Source organism: Populus trichocarpa, chromosome 16 (assembly GCF_000002775.5).
Source record: "Populus trichocarpa isolate Nisqually-1 chromosome 16, P.trichocarpa_v4.1, whole genome shotgun sequence".
NCBI lineage: Eukaryota > Viridiplantae > Streptophyta > Magnoliopsida > Malpighiales > Salicaceae > Populus > Populus trichocarpa.
This window is the reverse complement of record NC_037300.2, coordinates 437,480-457,048: the sequence shown is the minus strand read 5'-3', so window position 1 is coordinate 457,048 and position 19,569 is coordinate 437,480. Positions and strand designations below refer to the sequence as shown.

Below are 19,569 nucleotides of genomic sequence, written 5' to 3'. Positions count from 1 at the left end.
AAATCAGATTATTATTATTATTATTATTATTATTATCTTGAGAATGAAAACATAAGATAAAATCTGATGCAGAGACCAGTGAGAACTTCCCTATCAACACCAATAGCAGAACTTCCCTATCACCAAAAGGTCATCTCAGTAGTATAGCTAGAGACAGCTAATATAGCCAAGCAAAAGGTAGTCAAATCTTGAGTTTGCCCAACAATGACAGAAGGAGAGGAACACGATCCAGCTCATTGTGCACCTTTTGAGCCCATCATCCACAAAGATACCAGCTCTCAGGATAACTAGCAGCAAAAAGACCTCGACCTACCAAATCCTCCACTCTGCTTGACCTCGTACTGTCATCCAGTAGCTCAGCAAGCAAAGATTAAGATAAACTAGCAAGTAAGACCACCATTGTTACTTAGTGGTCAGAAAGAGTACATGACAGGAAACTCAAGATAAAGACTCGGCAAGACTCTGACCGATAAGGCATGCCGCTTGAACTCTTCATAGCAGTAACTTATCAAGGCTGAGCTAAGAGGACTCTGCCATCAGGCTTGGCGTCTTGATACCACTGCTCAAGGCCTCATTGACAACCATGGGCATTAGCTTGTCATGTAGTTTCAGGGTTAGTGATACAATTCACCGTATGTATTTATTTTTAGTTTTCAGGGCAGTGAAATCGAGAAAGGGAACTAGAACCTAACAGAGGGGACTCCACAAGCATTACCCATGAGCAAAGTGCTCTGGAGGAGGGAAAATCAACTTCACTCACACACCATAAGCTTCGCAAGTTTAGCTAGGACGTCAATACAATAATTTCCTTCTCACAGAACATGAGACAACCAAAGTTTCCAATCCTTGTCAAGAGTTTTCAAAAGTTATAAAACAGATTACGCTATAGATGAAAGACAGAGGCACAGAGCAGGCATGAGACGTAAGATTAATACCCTCTACAGAACCCAACTCACCCCATAACCGCCTGTAACCCCTCTGCTATGACATGGCCAATTCTATACTCATGCTTGTTGCCAAACCAACATAACAGGACAGTCCACATAACCAACCAACAAGGCTATTTTGAAAAGGATCACCATAGTCTGCTTGTACTCAGTATCCAATTCTCCAAATTAGGTCCATCCACGTTTTTTTGGTTAATACAATATCTCTACTTCTATTGTTTGACTTACCCTAACTCAGTGCTAAAGTTGCTATTAACAGATGCCTATATAATATAGAGACGGCTTATATCTCCTGACTGGTGTTAAATCTGGCATCTCCATCCACTGTTCTTTTCTTTTCTAACTACAATCTATCTAGTATTATTCTTTGACCAATCCTACCTCAATTCTCAATCTCCGCTGAGGTGTGATTCTTAAGAACTCTAGGTGTGACTCCTAGAATGTATCTACATCCTTTCTCCTATTCCTTCACAAATTAACACTAATACAGTGCTAACAGCCCTAGAACAGCCTCTAAAAGTCAGATTCAGAACAGCCCCTAGGCTGTCCTGCATCGTTTTGCATTTGAGCTTCAAGATCCTAGGAGCTTTTTGTTGTGTTCTACTTCAACTATGGTGACTGTCGACGAATTGAATCCCAAGTTTGTGGCCATTACGCAAGCAGTTGAAGCAAGACTGAAGTCTACAAATGATACGATGGATGCAATAGAAATATCTATCAATGACAGGTTTGATAGGGTGCAACTAGCATTAGATAGGCTGAGAAAGGTTGTCCTAAGCAAGTATCCTGTTGACACAGAAACTAAACTTAGCAATGAACTTGAAAAATCGAGGTTTGCAACTAGGGTTGGAAAAAAAAAGATAAAGCAACAGATTCTTATTGGCATACTGAAATCTTAGAACAAGGTACACAAAATCTTAAACAGAAACATGAGAAGCAAGATCAACAAGCTGAAATCACAAAGTGGCATGCAAAATAGATAGAACAACCTGCTTTTGTTGATAAGAAAAATCTGGCATTGTTTTCCAAAGGGAAGATTCAACAAGAAACAAAGGTATTTCAGATTGGCAATGATGTGGAGAGTGAACAAGAAAAGGCATTTTCTAATAAAAAAATTCAAAGGCTAAGGAGTTGTATTTACACTTGATATAGCTGAACAAAAGAAGGAACATGATGAGCACAATGTCAATGAAAACAAGGATGGCAAGGAGAAATGGTACTGAAAGCACCAATGGAGTTCATTGTTCCGGATTTGATGGTGAAACTGATAGCAAAAATCTCACATTATCGTTACTATCACCTCTAAAGAAAGAGTTTCTGGTTCCTATTTCAACCATGTAGTAATGAGGCGAGGATGTTGCTGCAAGTTTTGTGGTTTTTTCTACTTCGACATTTCAAAATCGAGGTCAGCAAGGGTATTTTTGTAATTTCCAGAATTCCCAGAAAAATTGTCTATGACTAAGTAAACATCCAAATAGAAGTACTCGAGTGAATAGACCTAAGCATTTAAGTAGCAGCAAATTAATGCCAGCACATCTTTAGCATTGCACCAAACAAACCATCCAACATTGAAGACAGCTAGCTAACTTAAAATATCACCATCAATTCTAAAATTCCACTAGATAATCCAGCATCAATTCCCATTTTCTCTTGGCCATCTAAATGTGTAATTTCAGTCCTCTTGGGATGCAAACCCTCTTTGCCCTGCCACCTAGCCAAACTAAGACAGAAACCACTAAAGATAAAAAGCAAAAAAAATCCACCAGGAATTTTTTTAAATCTAATCCACATAAGCTCATTAATGTATTCAAATACCTCAACGAAATCAGACAGAATGACACACAAAAGTGAACACAGAAAGAAGCTTTTATCCAATAAATGAAGCACACAATCTTCTAATTATAATGAAACATCAATCAGTTAAGTTTCTAATGGCGTCAAGACATTTGCTTTCATTTATAGAGAACCTAAAACCAGGATTTAGAGACACCCAATTGACGTAGCAATCCAATCCCTCTCAAAAACCCCAACAAATTGCATCAATCAACGTAGAAATCTCAACTCAATCAACAAACAAAAACCATCAAGGTTCAAAATTTATCTTCCAATCTTTTTCCAATAACACACAATTGACTTCCAATCAATCAAAACTTTCACGACAATTTACCAAAAGCAGAACATACAAAATGCGACTAGTCCTCCTACCAATCCAATTATTATTAATCGTCACCACTCAAAGCGATTCAAAACATTACAAAGATACCAAATTTCATGAAAAAATAAAAAAGCTGAAATCTTTAACTGCTAAAATCCCGTTTCTGGTAACGAGCAACCTCACCCTCATTAGGAAAAAACCCCATAAGTCTCCCGGCAGAATTCTGATAAGCATACATAAAACCACCCATTAAACCAATCAATCCTCCTGTCACCATTGATGGTCCCTTAAGCCCTGGCTTTATCCCTATTAGTAACAAAAACAAAAACAAAAACCAAAACCAAAACCCATTTGCATATGAGTAATTTCGACATAAATGAACTAAAAGAAGAGGTAAAGATGTAAAATTTGTACCTGAGAGGTAGCCAACAGTGACAGAGACACCAGTAAGGGTGATGAAACGACAGTAATCAAGGGTGTTGAAGTTGCCCCCTGTTTTCGTCAGCCTAGCATGGCTGCGGGGGCTGCGGGACGTCACGCGCGCGCGCCCAAGCGCCCAAGGGCCCAAGGGCCCAAGGGCCCCCAAGGGCCCCAGGCCCTCAGGCCCCAGCGCCCCAGCGCCCAGCGCGGGCGCGGGCGGGCGGGCGCGCGCGCGCGTGGTATTTTTGGGCAAAAGGTCGTCGCCGGCCTGGGTTTCGATCTATTACTAGGTACTCTGGTTTTGCCGATGCTGTGATGTCTGTGTTCATTTTCTGGTCTTGATTTCTTCCCTTTTTTTTTTTTTACTTCGATTGAGTTCTTGCTCGCTGCTCTACTCTCTCTCTGTTTCTTTCTCTATTTGTGTTCGGTCAAATCTATAAATACCCTCCAAGGCTCCAACTATAGAGGAAGTTTCAATCCTGGCCTCTGATAAAAATATTTTTTTAAAAAAATTAACAATTTGATAACCGGGTTTTAACTAAACTAACAGATGAATCCTGATTTTTTCATTTCCAGTTTATCTTCTTTTTTTTTTCCATAAAAAAGAAAAAACTATAGAGAAACTCTAAAATGCGTTTTACAAACCCGATAATTGCTTTTAATCAGTGCTACTAGAGAGACTTAGAAGATTAAAGAAAAATTACATAATAAAAGGTTTTATAAGTTTTCCATGAAACCCTAAAATTACAAATCCATTGAATAATACTTTGTAACAAAGGATGCTGTAAAGCACCTTATTCATTTCCTTTTAACTATATTAAATATTATATTAATAACGTTATCTAGATATTTTAAAGTTAAAATATGCACGAAAGATTTTTTTTTTTAATAAAAAGCATAATATAATTTTTCTTAGCAAAGTATCCATAAGGTTATCAATTAGATGCTTTTTCTCAAGTATCATAATTTTGTTACTTTTCAACCTAAACACATTTGAGAAATACTTAATATGTATCAAAGAAAAAATTAAATTATTATTTGTTCAAGATAATATATTGAATTGGATGCTTGACAAATGGCAATATATGTTGCCATAGTTCTAATTTAATTTACTTGGGCTACATATTGCTCTATTATCTTCATTATTATATTAATTTAATTACTTGGGCATTGTTTTTTTGTATTTGATCTCCTTTTTTGCTCTTTCTTTTTTGAGTTGCTGTTGTTATATACCATTACTATATTAGGGATACAAGGTTACTAGCTAGGCTGCAATGTTGTAATGTCATGGGACATTTATGAGCCTCTAATTCATAGATTTTTCTCCTTTTCCACTGCTTTTTGTTTTTTCTTCTTTGAATTTTGCTTGTTTCCAAACCACTTCAATTAAATCTAGTTTAAAGAGATGTTATTTGGTAAATTTAGTTTGTCATTTAAAATCATAGATCAAGCCCCATATATTCTTACACATCATTAAATATGTTTGCATCATCGATCCTATGATTGTCGTATTATTAATTATGATTATACGGTTAAATCTTAAAAATATAATTCTCTAATTTAATGATTGGAATAAATTTATTAGTTGGTCCATGATCTTAGTTCACTCAATAATTTCTCAATTTAAAATTGTAGGATATGATTTTATATTAATTAGTACTCTATATTAATTAAACCTTCTATTTTAAGATTCTAATGTTTATGTGATTATGACCTAATTAATAATCAACAATTATCCATTCTAACGACATTATGTTGAGCGCTATACTCATAGTTTGGAGCAAGTCGTGCCCAAATATGGAACACCAGCGATGGTCATAACACCCATGAAAAAGCTAGCAATTAATGAAACCAACGATTATTTGTATTTTAAAATGATTTTTTTGAGTATTTTTTGTTTTTTAAAAAGTATTAGATTGATAATTTTAATACGAGAATATTGTCATATATATATATAAAAAGCAGACAACAGTATTAAATTGGTCTGCCAGGCATTCGGAATGTAATAGCCGAACATGCACTCAATTTTTTCTGTTTCGAGAGAGAAAATCTTGCACGTGGATTTTAACATAATCCAATTTTGGGGTTACGAATTGCAGGGAAGCTTAACATACCCAGCAATAGCTGCGAATGTATCAAAGTAATTCAAAGCCATAAAACTATATATTAGAAAGCTTCATAGGTCATAGCCATTGACGAAGGGACCGAGAAAAAACATAGTGTGAAAATTAAGAGGACGAATCGAGTGGGATAGTGTCTTTAATGACTTAAATATTGCATGCATGCTCTCAAGTCTCTTTCCCTGTACTTACTTGGAAAGAAGAAGACATGTCAAAGTAGAAACGCCAACTTGTAGGCTTTAGCAATTGATTTCATGCACATCATCGGCCACCAAAAAGAAATGGAAACCGGGAAAGTAAATTACAGTACAACTTCCTCCTCTGAACACAGCAGCTTCGTCGACACTCTTCTCATTCAGCCATACTTGCTATTTAACCCACCCTACTTGCCTGACTTCCTTCTTCCATCTCCCTCTCTATTTATACAAACACACACACACTCACCCCCCTTGAGTTCATCATCTATACCACAGCTTGTATTGAAAAATCCCTTCTTCTTCTTGATACTATAATCTTTACTTTCCTTCTGGGAAGGAAGAATCGAGCTAAAAGAAATGACAAGTAGTAGCCAAACAAGTCGGGAGATGGACCCCGAATCTCTAGAGGTAGGACTGCTAGGGCCAGCAATTCCAGCGCCAAGGAATGTTTTGCGGTCTGCTATCTTGGTTCTACGAGCAGGGCACGTTTTCTTCTCCAAAGCCTACAACGATAAGAAGGAGACTCTTGATTCTCCAAGAGTCTTGCTGTCATCTCCATCTCACAGGGTATGTGTTTTCCTTAGTTATGCCATTGTTCCATCTCTAGACTACTGTTTCTAAAAGCATTATCAAACGCATAATACTTGTTTGAGTTGCTAGCACCTACGTTTGGCAACCAAAACCAAAATTAGAACTGACTTGATCGTAAGAATATGCCTTCACAGCTAAATAACTTTTTTTTCTACAGAATTTGGTGGTAGCTGAAATTGAAGAAATCTCACCAACGCATCAAGTTTCTCTTGATGCCACTCACAATGATGAGGTCGGCAATGCTACGAGCGATATCAAACTACAACATGAAAACATTGCCAATATAGTAAAGGGACGGGACCTAGATTCCTTGCATGCATTTGGTGGCGTCCGGGGTATTGCAGAGGCTTTTGAGACAGATTTAGAGAACGGAATCACTGGAGAGATTGAAGATCTAAGTCGACGCAGAACCAATGCAATCTACAAAACAACAGTCCCTGCAGCAAGAAACTTCTTGGAGTTGCTCATGAAATACAGCAATAGGCACACCATCTTCCTTCTCATCGTATCAGCAGCGCTGTCCCTTGGCTTCGGGATCACGGAGGAGGGCCCGAGGACTGGTTGGTACGAGGGAGTCCTCATAATTCTTGCAATCATCATACTTGTGATCGTTCCAGCAGTGCGTGATTTTCTGGGTGAAAATTCAGAGAACCTGTTAGGAGAGCAGAGACAACGGAGAAAAAGAGAGATGGAAGTCAATGTTTTAAGAGGAGGAAAACGGTTGAAAGTACGAGCCTTAGATCTTGTGATTGGAGACATTGTATCCTTGGAATGGGGATGCCCTATTCCTGGTGATGGTTTGTTTGTATCTGGCGAATACTTAAAATTGGATGACAGCTTTCCATCCATTGTTAATAAACATAATCCATTTCTCTTCTATGGTTCCAAGGTGATTGAGGGGCAGGGTAACATGTTGGTGACATCCATGGGACTAAACACAACATTGGGTGAGATGATAAGCAAGGCCAGCAAGAGCAGGCGATTACCAGTTCAGCTCGACAAGGTGAGCAAGCACACAGAAATAGCTGGGCTCGCAACCTCTATTCTTATCTTGGTAGTGTTGTTCCTGCGGTTTAAACTCGGAAAAGAGAAAGAGGATTTGAGCTTGCCAGAAATCAAGGGAGAACATAAGACAAAGGAGGTTATGGAACTTATCAAGAGAATTGTCTGGAAACCGAGCGGGAAAATCAGTACCTTGACAACTTGCCTGACTACTTTCCTGGTAGGGGTGGTAGAAGGAGTGCCATTTTTTATCAGCCTTGCCATTTATTATTGGAATAAAAAGATCCCATCCACCAAGGCTGTCGTGCAAGAACAATTGACAGGTGTTACCATGGGCTCAGTTACAACTATTTGCTTTGACAAAACTAGTTGGCTAACAATGAACCTACAGGAATTCGAAGTTGATGAGTGTTGGATTGATGAGACAGTAATTAGAGAAAACTCTGCAATACATGAACAAGTTAAGGATGCATTCTGTATTGGTATCAGCACGAGCTCAGGTAACGATCAGGAATCACTGATTTCCTGGTGTGAACGGAAATTCGGGATTAACATGGAGAGTTTGAAGCAAAGTTACACCATTATCGGGATGAAAGAGTTGAGCCCTGGTGACGAAGGGAATGGAGTGTTGGTGAGGGAGAAAGAAGGCAATGAAACCAAGAAATTCCTGTATTGGAAAGGACTGGCACCGAAAATATTGAAAATGTGCTCCCGGCACTACAATAGTGAAGGGAAACTAGTGGACATGGACACAGAGAAAAGGTCGGCTTTTGAGAAAATTATTAATGACATGCAGTCCAAGCATCTAAAAACCATTGCCCTTGCTTATAAGACAACAGATGACGAAAATCCTGAGGATGATCGCTTGATATTGATAGGACTTCTGGGTCTGAAGGACAAATGCTGGAAAGAGACTATAGAAGCAGTTGAAGCTTGTAGAAATGCTGGTGTCAACATTCTACTTGTCTCAGAGGACAGCGAGTCAGTAATAGAAGACATAGCTCAAAAATATGGAATGCTTAGTGGCCCAGGCATATTGGAACATGGAGGGGAAACTTTTCGAAGTTTCAGCGATGAAGAGAGAAAGGATGTGGTCAATAAAATCTGTGTGATGGGAAACTCTCTCCCTTCTGACAAGCTCCTTCTAGTGCGTTGTCTGAAACAACAAGGCCACATAGTAGCATTCGTTGGAGTCAGAACAGATGATGCTCCCTCACTCAAAGAAGCAGACGTGGGAATTGTGACTGGAACTGGGAGTCGTGAGTTGGTCAATGGGAGTGCTGAATTGATTATCCTGGATGGAAATTTAGGCTACTTGGTATGGATTTTGAAGGGGGGGCGATGTATTTATGGCAACATTCACAAGTATATCCAAGTTGAGGTCACCATAACTATTTCAGGGTTAGTGATAAGCACTGTCACCACAATATTTTTCGGGTATGCTCCAATGACAGCGATTCAGATGATCTGGGTGAACCTGGTAGTGGCTGTCCTTGGTGGGTTGGCTTTATTAACTGAGCCCCCAAGTCAGAAACTGATGCAGAGGCCACCGATCAGACCAACCGAACCTTTCATCACAGAGGCCATGTGGAGGAATATAATCATACAAGCTTCCTATCAGGTTTCCATTTTGTTAGCCTTTCAGTTCAAAGGGCAAGCTATTCTAAATATCAACGAGGATGTTAGCAAAGCCATGATCTTCAGTAGTTTTCTTCTCTGCCAACTTTCCAACCAATTCAATGCCAGTGAGCAGAAACTGAAGAATTTAGTCAAGGGTGTCCAACAGAACCTATGGTTTTGGGTGGCCTCTGTTCTGACTGTGGTGTTGCAGGTGGTATTCATTGAGATTTCACATGACATCTTTGGGTTTGCCAGGTTGAATGGTCCACAGTGGGGCATCTGTTTCCTTATTGGGGCACTTTCATGTGTGACAGATGGGGCTGCAAACATTACCTGGTGCGTCATCAAGGTTAAGCTAAGAAGATCAAGTTCACTTGCTGGATCAGAACTTCCACAATCTACCAGTATTCTCGAGCTTCCACTCATTGCTGAGAATTCATCACCAACTGCTTCTTAGTTCATACTATTTTCAGAACTTATTAAGCACCATTTATGCATCACCTTAGCTTCTTTATGTTTTACATTGTTTCCATATTTTCTTGGGCTGTACATAAATAACTTCTTCTTGTAATTTGCTCAGGATTCTTGTACATTATGTCATTCCATAGTTATCTAGCAATCGAGGTCTTAAATTCATTATAACTTGTAAGATCTCATGAGCGTTAGCTTTGAAAATAAATAAATAAAAAATGTAATGTACTGCTTTAGGTGGTCTGCTAGGTTTCCCTCGATCTTACAGGTTCTATCCATGTCTATTGCCATAAAAAAAAAACCTACCAATTTCAGCACATAAATAATTAACCAAGAACAAAACTTACCTGTTTGTATTATCACAACATTGAGCAATCCGAGGGGTTTATCGTACAGTCGAGCCGAGCTTGAAGTCATGAATCCCCTTCCCTTATCCTCGTGGGCTGCTAACCAAGTTCACGAGTTTCGTTTCAAATGACAGTCATACCGAACAGGCCGCACTAACTGTTCGGAGTTCATCTGATCTGACCTGCGTAGAAAGAGTGTAGCAGGCCTGAGTTATTCTTCATAAAAAGAAATTGAGTAAAGAGGGGAGAAATGAAGAAGAGTGTGAGGAGGGGGAAGCAAAAGGTAACATAAGGCTAAAAAGGAACAGAAGACATTGAAGACCTCCATTCATTCTCAGATCTACCCCTCCAGAAAAAAAAATAAAAAAAAAAATCAGCAAACTCATGAAATGTATCTTAACCAAAAAACAGAACCCGAGATTATGAATTGAAAGGCATTAACAGTAAAAACAAAACATCATGTGAATCAGAGAAGGAGTTCTAATGAAATATATGACAGAGTACGTACAGTGTAGGACCATGTATCTGTATGCTTTAAGATAATTCTAACAACATTAATTCTCTATATGATTCATGATCGTGTCTGCTTGAGAGAGAGAGAGAGAGAGAGAGCGAGTTGTGACATTAGATTCCATGACCATGGGTGTCCGCCACAGATTCATTCCGTGAACGGAGTTAGTCTCCACTTTCGGCTCGGAAAAAACAAAAAAACAGACACGTTTTGCTCAGGGGAATTATTGGAATGACTGTACCTGTATCTTTTTGTTGCATAGTAGCAATTAAGCGAGGAGAGCACTTTTTTAAGTATTTTTTTACTTAAAAATATATTAAAATATTATTTTTATTTAGTTTTTAACATCAACATAATATAAAATAATTAAAAAATTAAATTTTGGTGAAAAATAATCTACACTACAACCTCAAATAACACCTTAATTCAAAATTTATAGATATTGAATTGAATTGATTTAGATGGATGAGTATTTTTTTTAATCACTTTGGTATGTATCCGATATTGGATAGATATTGTCAAATTTAGATTTTTTTTGTTTCATGAAAAATAATTTAAAAAAAATCATTTTTTAATTATTTTCTTGTATTTTTTTACCATTAATAAAATTAATTAATGAAAAATATTTTTCGATTAAAGAAAAAATTGGCTTGATTTTCATAAAAAAAATTTTCTTTTATTTTAGGTGTAAAACACAATTTAGAAGTTGCAAAAGAATAAATAAAAAATCTTGTTATTTGTTAATTATATTAAATTTAGTTTTTAATATTTTGATTGCTATATATTATGTTTTGAATCATTTTTTTCTTTAATTTTATCCATTAGAATTTGATTTAATTACAGTTTTATACTAACTTTGGTCCTCATTTTTTTTACTGTTATTTTTTCTTTCTTATCCTTTTCTTAATTGAAATTTATTATCCATTAGATTTGATCCCTATTCTTTTAATTAATATGAAATAATTTGTGAAATTAAAATATTATTTTTTTATTTTCATCCTCTTTTAATTTTTTTATCCGTTAGATCTGGTTTTCATTATTTTGATTGCTATTTGTTTTATTTGAACTAATTTATAAAATTAGATTTTTTTCAATCTCATCCTCTTTCAAACTTTTTATTTGTCAGATTTAACCTTGATTCTTTTAATAAACATAAAAAAATACTAATAAATTATTTTATATTTTATTTCTCTTGATATAACTAAATACTGAAAAGTGTTTTCCAACTTATTTTTCATTATACTACCAAACATAAAAAAAATCATTTTGCAAGAATCCATTTTCCATGAAAATCACTTAATAAAATAAATTTTCAGCAAACAAACAAAACCTTCATCTAAATTCTCAATCTAAACTAGTCCTAATATATATATATATATATATATATATATATATATGAAAATTTTGATTATATTGTTTAAAAAATAAAAAATGAGGGGACCAAAATTAAAATAAAGAAGAAATGGTAGCCCTTTTGTTTATTTAAAAAAATTATTGAGGATCCTAACTTAATTCTCTTTCATATATTTATTACTTTTTTTCTCTGTAAGGTCACTAACTTTATCTCATGAGAATCCTTAATCTCTAAATTTTTTTTTTATAGATACTAAAAGACATTCATCAAGATAGAGTTTCCTTTACTAAGGAGAACATGGATATTTAAATAACCCATAATATATACAACCATAAAAAAACTCTATTTCTAAGCATATTGGATTTTGAAACCTCATCCAAATCTCACTTCAATGTTTCATAAAACAAGGCTTTTTTACATGCAGATTGACATAGAAAATTAAAATAAAAAAAAACTAAAAGGTTTGAGGGGAAATATTGTTTATATGAGCACAAAAGAATATGGATTTGAACAATGTTCTTTTTTTTTAGTTTTGTTGGTTAATATTTTTTTTCAATTTTGTTCTTTGATACTGTATTGATTAGGACTTGGGGTTGATGATTTGTTTTAATTTGTTTTTTTACGTGTAGTTATTGAGGTCTTAAAAAAAGTTCTCATATTGAGTTGATATTTGATTTCACAAGATTATTTTGATTTTATTGTTTAAAAAATTAAAATTAAGGGATAGAATTAAAATGAAGAAGAAAGGACAACCCTTTTGTTTTTTTTTAAAATTATTGTGTCAATTCTGGTTCTTTTTTTTTTTTTTGCATTTGGTCATCAATTGTTTTTTTTTAATTTCATATTTCAATGTTAAATTAATTGAGATTTGAGGTTTATAATTTATTTTAATCTAATTATTATATAGTTATCGATATAAAAAAAAGTCCTCACATTATATTGATGCTTGATTTTAAGAAAAAGAATCTGATTTTATTATTTAAAAAAAAATTAAAAATAGAAGGATCAAAATTAAAATAAAGAAAAAACATGAGCCCTTTTAAAAAATAACATAATTTTGCCTTAGAATTTTTCCAAAAAATAAAGAAAGAGGTCGAAAGGCCAAAAGGATGAGATAGATATTACGTAAAAGAAATATATACATAAAAAATAAAAAATAGAAATATATTTATTAGAGAGATAAAAGCAAAGATATAAATTAAATTTGTTACAGCTTGGACAATTCTAAAAGCAAATGTTTTTTCTTTTCAAAACATAAAGTGTAGAGTCCTTTGTATCTCCCCTGACTTCGTCTCTTATATTTTAAGAAAGTAATTATAATAAACACTATTTTAATGATTTTTGGTTATAAGGGTAATTAGGTAGCTAACTAGCTAATGTCTTCAATTAAATAAATATTGCATTCTTTCTTTCATAATGGCTCTTTCCTTGTACTTTTCTTTCAAGGGGGAGAGGAAAAAAAACAGAGTAGAAATGACCACCCGGAGGCGTTAGCAATTAATGAAGAGTTAATAATAATCTAATCCCTTTAGTTTAGTTAGTTTATGATAGTTAATTAATTGATTACTCCTTATATATTATCACAAATAATCAAATATTATTAGTTTCTTTCTTGATCCACCTGCATCATCTTTACGCACGCTCTCTTTGATCTGACTCCTTCTCTTTTCTTTTTTTCTATTTTTGAAATAATAATAAACTGAAAAAATGAAATTAACCAGCTGTTTTTCCTCTAGTGCAATTAAAATTAAAGATGCTGGGCACTGGCGTCTTGGCCTGGCGGTGGAAGGGGCTTGTCTTTTCTCCTGGGTTCGAGTCCTCATGTGCATGTTTGTCATCTCCGCGGTGCTTTACATGTCTACTAGATTTACATGGTGTTTAGTGGAATGTGAAATTAGTCGTGGTGCGCGCAAGCTGCCCGGACACCCACGTAAATAAAAAAATAAAATAAAATTAAAGATGCTGGAAGGTTCACAGAATGTTCTTCAAGTTATATCTGTGCTTCTCTCTCTGAATATTTCTTTTTTGTTTCCCAGTCAATCGAATCTTTCTTTCTGTTTTTTTTTTTTTTTCGTTTGTCATAATTCCTTGTCTTTCTTCAAAATCCCACAAAAGTTCCATTCCCCTTTCGTTCAGTCTTTCTCTAGTCTTCCTGAGCAAATTCACTTTTCATTTCTCTACCTCCAACCCGCTAAAATGTTTCTGCTTCTGTTCAACTTGGGATTGGGTTTTTAGAGAAAAACTTCCTTTTTGTGGAAAGAAGAAATAGCAGTTTGCTTTCTTTTTAAGAAATAGGTAAGATCTTTCTTTATTAATTACTTGCAGGGTTTCCAGTCGAGAAGAGAAACAAAGATTGACGTTGTAGTAGTCGCGGTGGTGGTGGTGGTAGCTGCTTTTACTAAAAGTAACTCTACTACTGTTCGTTCTTGACTCTACTTTTCATAATTAATTTAATTGCATGCTATTTATTTTAGATGTAGAGTGTGATGGCTAGTCTTACAACAGTTGAAGGATATCAAATTACAGTATATTTGATCCATGTTTTCTTAAAATTTTATTAATGTGGGCCCTCAATTATCTTTCTTCTTCTTCTTCTTCTTCATTTTGGATACTACAATCTTTCTTTCCTTCTGAGCAGGAAGAATCAAGCTAAAAGCAATGACAAGTAGTAGTGAAACAAGTCAGGAGATGGACCTTGAATCTCAAGAGACAGGGCGAGGAATTTCAGCACCAAGAAAATTTTTCCGGCGTGTTGCTTGGGTTCTACTAGCTGTGCGCACTCTCTCCTCCAAAGCCTACAAAGATAAGAAGGAGAATCGTGATTCTCCAAGAGTCCCGCTATTATCTCCATCTCACAGGGTATGTGTTTTCCTTGATCATGCCATTGTTCCATCTCTATAGTAATGTAACAAGAGATTTGAGTTGAGAAAGGTTTGATTTTTATGGGTGATTTCTGATGTTTCAAAGTAATATATACCACCAAAAATACCTTTAAAAACATTAATTTACCACTTTTTATATTATATAAAAAATACTTAAAAAAAATCATTTTGAATCACATTACCAAACATATAATACTCGTTTGAGTTGCTAGCACCTACGTTTGCCAACCAAAACAAAAATTAGAGCTGACTTTATTAATTATAGGAATATACCTTAACAGCTAAATAACTTTTTTTTTTCCAGAACTTGGAGGAAGCTGAAATTGAAAAAATCTCACCTGAAGATGAAGTTTCTATTGAAGTCCCCTGCAATGATGGGGCAGGCGATGCTGCGATTGTTGAAAAAATCTCAAAAGGGCCAGCAATTCCAGCACTAGGGAGTGTTTTGCGATCTGCTATCTTGGTTCTACGAGCAGGGCATGTTTTCTTCTCCAAAGCCCACAGCGATAAGATGGAGAATCATGATTCTCCAAGAGTCCCGCTGTTATCTCCACCTCACAGGGTATGTGTTTTCCTTGATCATGCCATTGTTCCATCTCTATAGTAATGTAACAAGAGATTTTAGTTGAAAAAGGTATGATATTCTTTTAGATGTTTTTTCAAGATCATTAAAAATATTTTAAAAACATTAATTTAATATTTTTTTATATTATATAAAAAATACTTTGAAAAAACATTTTAAATAACATTACCAAACACATAATACTGTTTTGATTTGCTAGCATCTACGTTTGGCAACCAAAACCAAAATTAGAGCTGACTTGATCGTAAGAATATACCTTAACAGCTAAATAACTTTTTTTTTCCCTGAACTTGGAGGTAGCTGAAATTGAAAAAATCTCACCAGAAGATGAAGTTTCTACTGATGTCCCTTGCAATGATGAGGCCGGCAATGCTGCGAGCGATATCAAACTACAACTTGAAAACATTGCCAATATAGTGAAGGGACGGGACCTGGATTCCTTGCATAATATTGGAGGCGTCAAACGTGTCGCGGTGGTACTTGAGACAGATTTAGAGAACGGAATCACTGGAGACATTGAAGATCTACGTCAACGCAGAGCCAATGCAGTCTACAAAACTCCAGTCCATGCAGCAAGAAACTTCTTGGAGTTGCTCTTGAAATCCGGCAATACGTACACCATCTTCCTTCTCATCGTATCAGCAGCGCTGTCCCTTGGCTTCGGGATCAAGGAGGAGGGCATGAGGACTGGTTGGTATGAAGGAGTCATCATAATTCTTGCGATCATCATACTTGTGATTGAACGAGCAGTGCGTGATTTTCTGGGTGAAAATCCAGAGAACCTGTTAGAAGAGCAGAGACAACGGAGAAAAGGAGAGATGGAAGTCGATGTTATAAGAGCTGGAAAGCCGTTGAAAGTATCAGACTTAGATCTTGTGATTGGAGACATAGTATCCTTGAAAAGGGGGTGCCCTATTCCTGGGGATGGTTTGTTTGTATCTGGCGAATACTTAAAATTGGATGAAAGCTTTCCATCCAATGTTAATAAACAGAATCCATTTCTCTTCTATGGTGCCAAGGTGATTGAGGGGCAGGGTAACATGATGGTGACATCCATGGGACTAAACACAACATTGGGTGAGATGATAAGCAAGGCCAGCAAGAGGCGATTACCAGTTCAGCTCGACAAGGTGAGCAAGCACACAGAAATAGCTGGGCTCGCAACCTCTATTCTTATCTTGGTAGTGTTGTTCCTGCGGTTTAAACTCGGAAAAGAGAAAGAGGATTTGAGCTTGCCAGAAATCAAGGGAGAACATAAGACAAAGGAGGTTATGGAACTTATCAAGAGAATTGTTCGGAAACCGAGCGGGGAAATCAGTGCCTTGACACCTTGCCTCGCTACTTTTCTGGTAGGGGTGGTAGGAGGAGTGCCATTTGTCATTAGTCTTGCCATTTATTATTGGAATAAAAAGATCCTATCCACCAAGGCTATCGTACAAGAACAATTGACAATTGTTACCATGGGCTCAGTTACAGCTATTTGCATTGACAAAACTGCTTGGCTAACAATGAACCCACAGGAAGTTGATGAGAGGTGGATTGATGAGACGGTAACGAGAGAAGACTCTGCAATACCTGAAGTTAAGGAGGCATTCTGTTTTGGTATCAGCACAAGCTCAAGTAATGATCAGGACAAATGCTTGAAAGAGACAATAGATGCAGTGAGAGCTTGTAGAAACGCTGGTGTCAAAATCATGCTTGTCTCAGAGGACGGCGAGTCAGTAATAGAAGACATAGCTCAAAAATACGGAATGCTTAGTGGCCCAGGCATATTGGAACATGGAGGCGAAACTTTTCGAAGTTTCAGCGATGAACAGAGAAAGGATGTGGTCAATGAAATCTGTGTGATGGGCAACTCTCTCCCTTCTGACAAGCTCCTTCTAGTGCGTTGTCTGAAACAACAAGGCCACATTGTAGCATTTGTTGGAGTCAGAACAGATGATGCTCCCTCACTCAAAGAAGCAGACGTGGGAATTGTGACTGGAACCGGGAGTAGTGAGTTGGTCAACGGGAGTTCTGAATTGATCATCTTGGATAGAAGTTTCGGCTTCTTGGCATCGATTTTGAATGGGGGACGATGTATCAATGGCAACATTCACAAGTATATCCAAGTTGAGGTCACCATAACTATTTCAGGTTTATTGATAAGCATTGTCACCACAATAATTTTCGGGAATGCTCCATTGGAAGCGATTCAGATGATCTGGGTGAACCTTGTTGTGGCTGTCCTTGGCGGGTTGGCTTTATTAACTGAGCCCCCAAGTCAGAAACTGATGGAGAAGCCACCGATCAGACCATCTGAACCTTTCATCACAAATGCCATGTGGAGGAACATAATCATACAAGCTTCCTATCAGGTTTCTATTTTGTTAGCCTTTCAGTTCAAAGGGCAAGCTATTCTAAACATCAACGAGGAGGTTAGCAAAACCATGATCTTCAATAGCTTTCTTCTCTGCCAACTTTCCAACCAATTCAATGCCAGTGAGCAGAAACTGAAGAATTTGGGCAAGGGTATCCAACAGAACCTATGGTTTTGGGTGGCCTCAGTTCTGACTGTGGTGTTGCAGGTGGTATTCATTGAGATTTCACATCACATCTTTGGGTTTGCCAGGTTGAATGGTCCACAGTGGAGCATCTGTTTCCTTATTGGGGCACTTTCATGGGTGACAGATGGGGCTGTAAACCTTACCTGGGGCGTCATCAAGGGTAAGTTAACAAGACCAAGCTCACAACCTCCACGATCTACCGGAATTCTCGAGCTTCCACTCCGTGCTGAGAATTCATCACCAACCGCTTCTTAATTATTAGTTCATACTTATTAATAATCGGTTATTATTGGCATGAGTTTTGCTTTTCTATTTATGTTCCGATTTTTTTTTAAAATTTTAATCTTTAATGTTTTCAATGTATTGAAAATTAATTTTTATTTTTCTTTCAGTTTATTTTATATAAAGTTATTCTTATTTCATGAATTAAATAACAAGTTTATTGAATTGTTTCAAGTTGACTCAAGATACTATTTTTTATAATTTTATCTTTTAATACTAAGTTAAATGAGAATTGAGATTTATAATTTATTTTAATTTGTTTTTTGGGTTAATTCGGATTGATTCAGATAATTTTTTTATTCTTATTTAAATTATTTTTTTATCATTTTCAATTTTATCATTCAATTTTAAATTTATTAAAAATTAAACTCTATAATTTTAAAAAAAAATTATGAGGTTGTCATAGTCTCATGACATAATATGTTGAATGACATGTTAATTTGAATTGACCCGAATTAATATAATATATTATCGTCTCAATATTTATAAAAACAATATCATTTTAAATATTTATTTCAAGTTAAATTATATTTTTACTGATCATCTACATTATCTTTAAACACATCAAATTAACCCAATCACATTAAAATAATTCTCATATAATTTTTTTTAAAAAAATCTACTAAAAATAACTTTAGCAGTAGCTAATTTGTTTTTATTAAATTCGCCCCGTATCACATGGTAATATTCTGTGTACAATGACATATGACATAAAAATTGAGTCCGTGCATGTCGTCTTCCCGTTTTTGAGCGTTATCCATGCATGTTAAAAAAAATGATGAAGAGTGGATATACATGCCAAATTCTTTTTCTAACCCTAAGTTAATCAATCAGTTAATGATTTCTTAAACCATGCACTAAACGTCTTTAATCATTTACAGAGTTATTGGGTACCAATCATCTCCAACCTCATTAGTTTGTTCTCTCCAACTTGTTATCACTGTTTTTGACTAGTCTGTAGGTGCTTATCTTCATGATTGAGTTTCAAGGGTGAACTTGCTTTCTTTTCAGAAATTTAAACACGCAATTAGCAAACAAGTTTAGAAGAAACTAATAGCTTGTATTTATTAGGAGGTCATTAATGTTTGTTCTTAGGGTTATTCATTAATTAAGGTTAGTGATTAGGGTTTAGAGTTTATTTTTTAGATTTAAGGTTATGTTTAGGATTAGAATATTGTTCAGAGCTTGTATTTGAGGATAATTTGTTGTTTAATTTTTTATTTTTTAAATCACTATTATCATTTTTTTTGTTAAAATCACTATTTTAACAAAGATGATATAGTGATGTAGGTAATCTATAGAGAGTTTGGATAGAGAACCATAAAAAATTGAATAAATTAATATAAGGGAAAGACACCCTATTTATGAAAGAGATGGGAAATGAAAGTGTTTTTTTTTTTAAATTAAATTTTTTAAGTTTTTTTAAAAAATTAATATTTTTTTAATGTTTTTAGATCATTTTGATAAGTTAACATCAAAAATAATTTTAAAAACATATTATTTTAATATATTTTTAAATAAAAAATATTTTTAAAAATAAC

At 35.4% G+C, this 19,569-nt stretch overlaps 2 protein-coding genes across 3 annotated transcripts; one reads left to right on the top strand and one right to left on the bottom strand.

Moving 5' to 3' along the window:
• Positions 1-3,134: 3,134 nt before the first annotated feature.
• Positions 3,135-4,324, bottom strand: LOC7453682 (uncharacterized). Its single transcript, XM_052448127.1, has 3 exons — positions 4,316-4,324; positions 3,517-3,802; positions 3,135-3,408 (listed from the first exon to the last, which is right to left on the bottom strand). The coding sequence occupies exons 1-3, from the start codon at positions 4,322-4,324 to the stop codon at positions 3,245-3,247; spliced, it is 459 nt and encodes a 152-aa protein (XP_052304087.1). The 3' UTR covers positions 3,135-3,244.
• A 9,456-nt stretch (positions 4,325-13,780) lies between these two features.
• On the top strand, positions 13,781-18,202 carry LOC7453680 (calcium-transporting ATPase 8, plasma membrane-type). 2 transcript variants are annotated; one of them, XM_024587694.2, is made up of 4 exons: positions 13,781-14,153; positions 14,374-14,594; positions 14,922-15,179; positions 15,497-18,202. In XM_024587694.2, the coding sequence occupies exons 2-4, from the start codon at positions 14,394-14,396 to the stop codon at positions 17,999-18,001; spliced, it is 2,964 nt and encodes a 987-aa protein (XP_024443462.2). In that variant the 5' UTR covers positions 13,781-14,153; positions 14,374-14,393; the 3' UTR covers positions 18,002-18,202. The 2 variants fall into 2 exon arrangements, with proteins under 2 accessions (XP_024443462.2, XP_024443461.2); XM_024587693.2 differs by having other exon boundaries at positions 13,782-14,139.
• Positions 18,203-19,569: the final 1,367 nt, after the last annotated feature.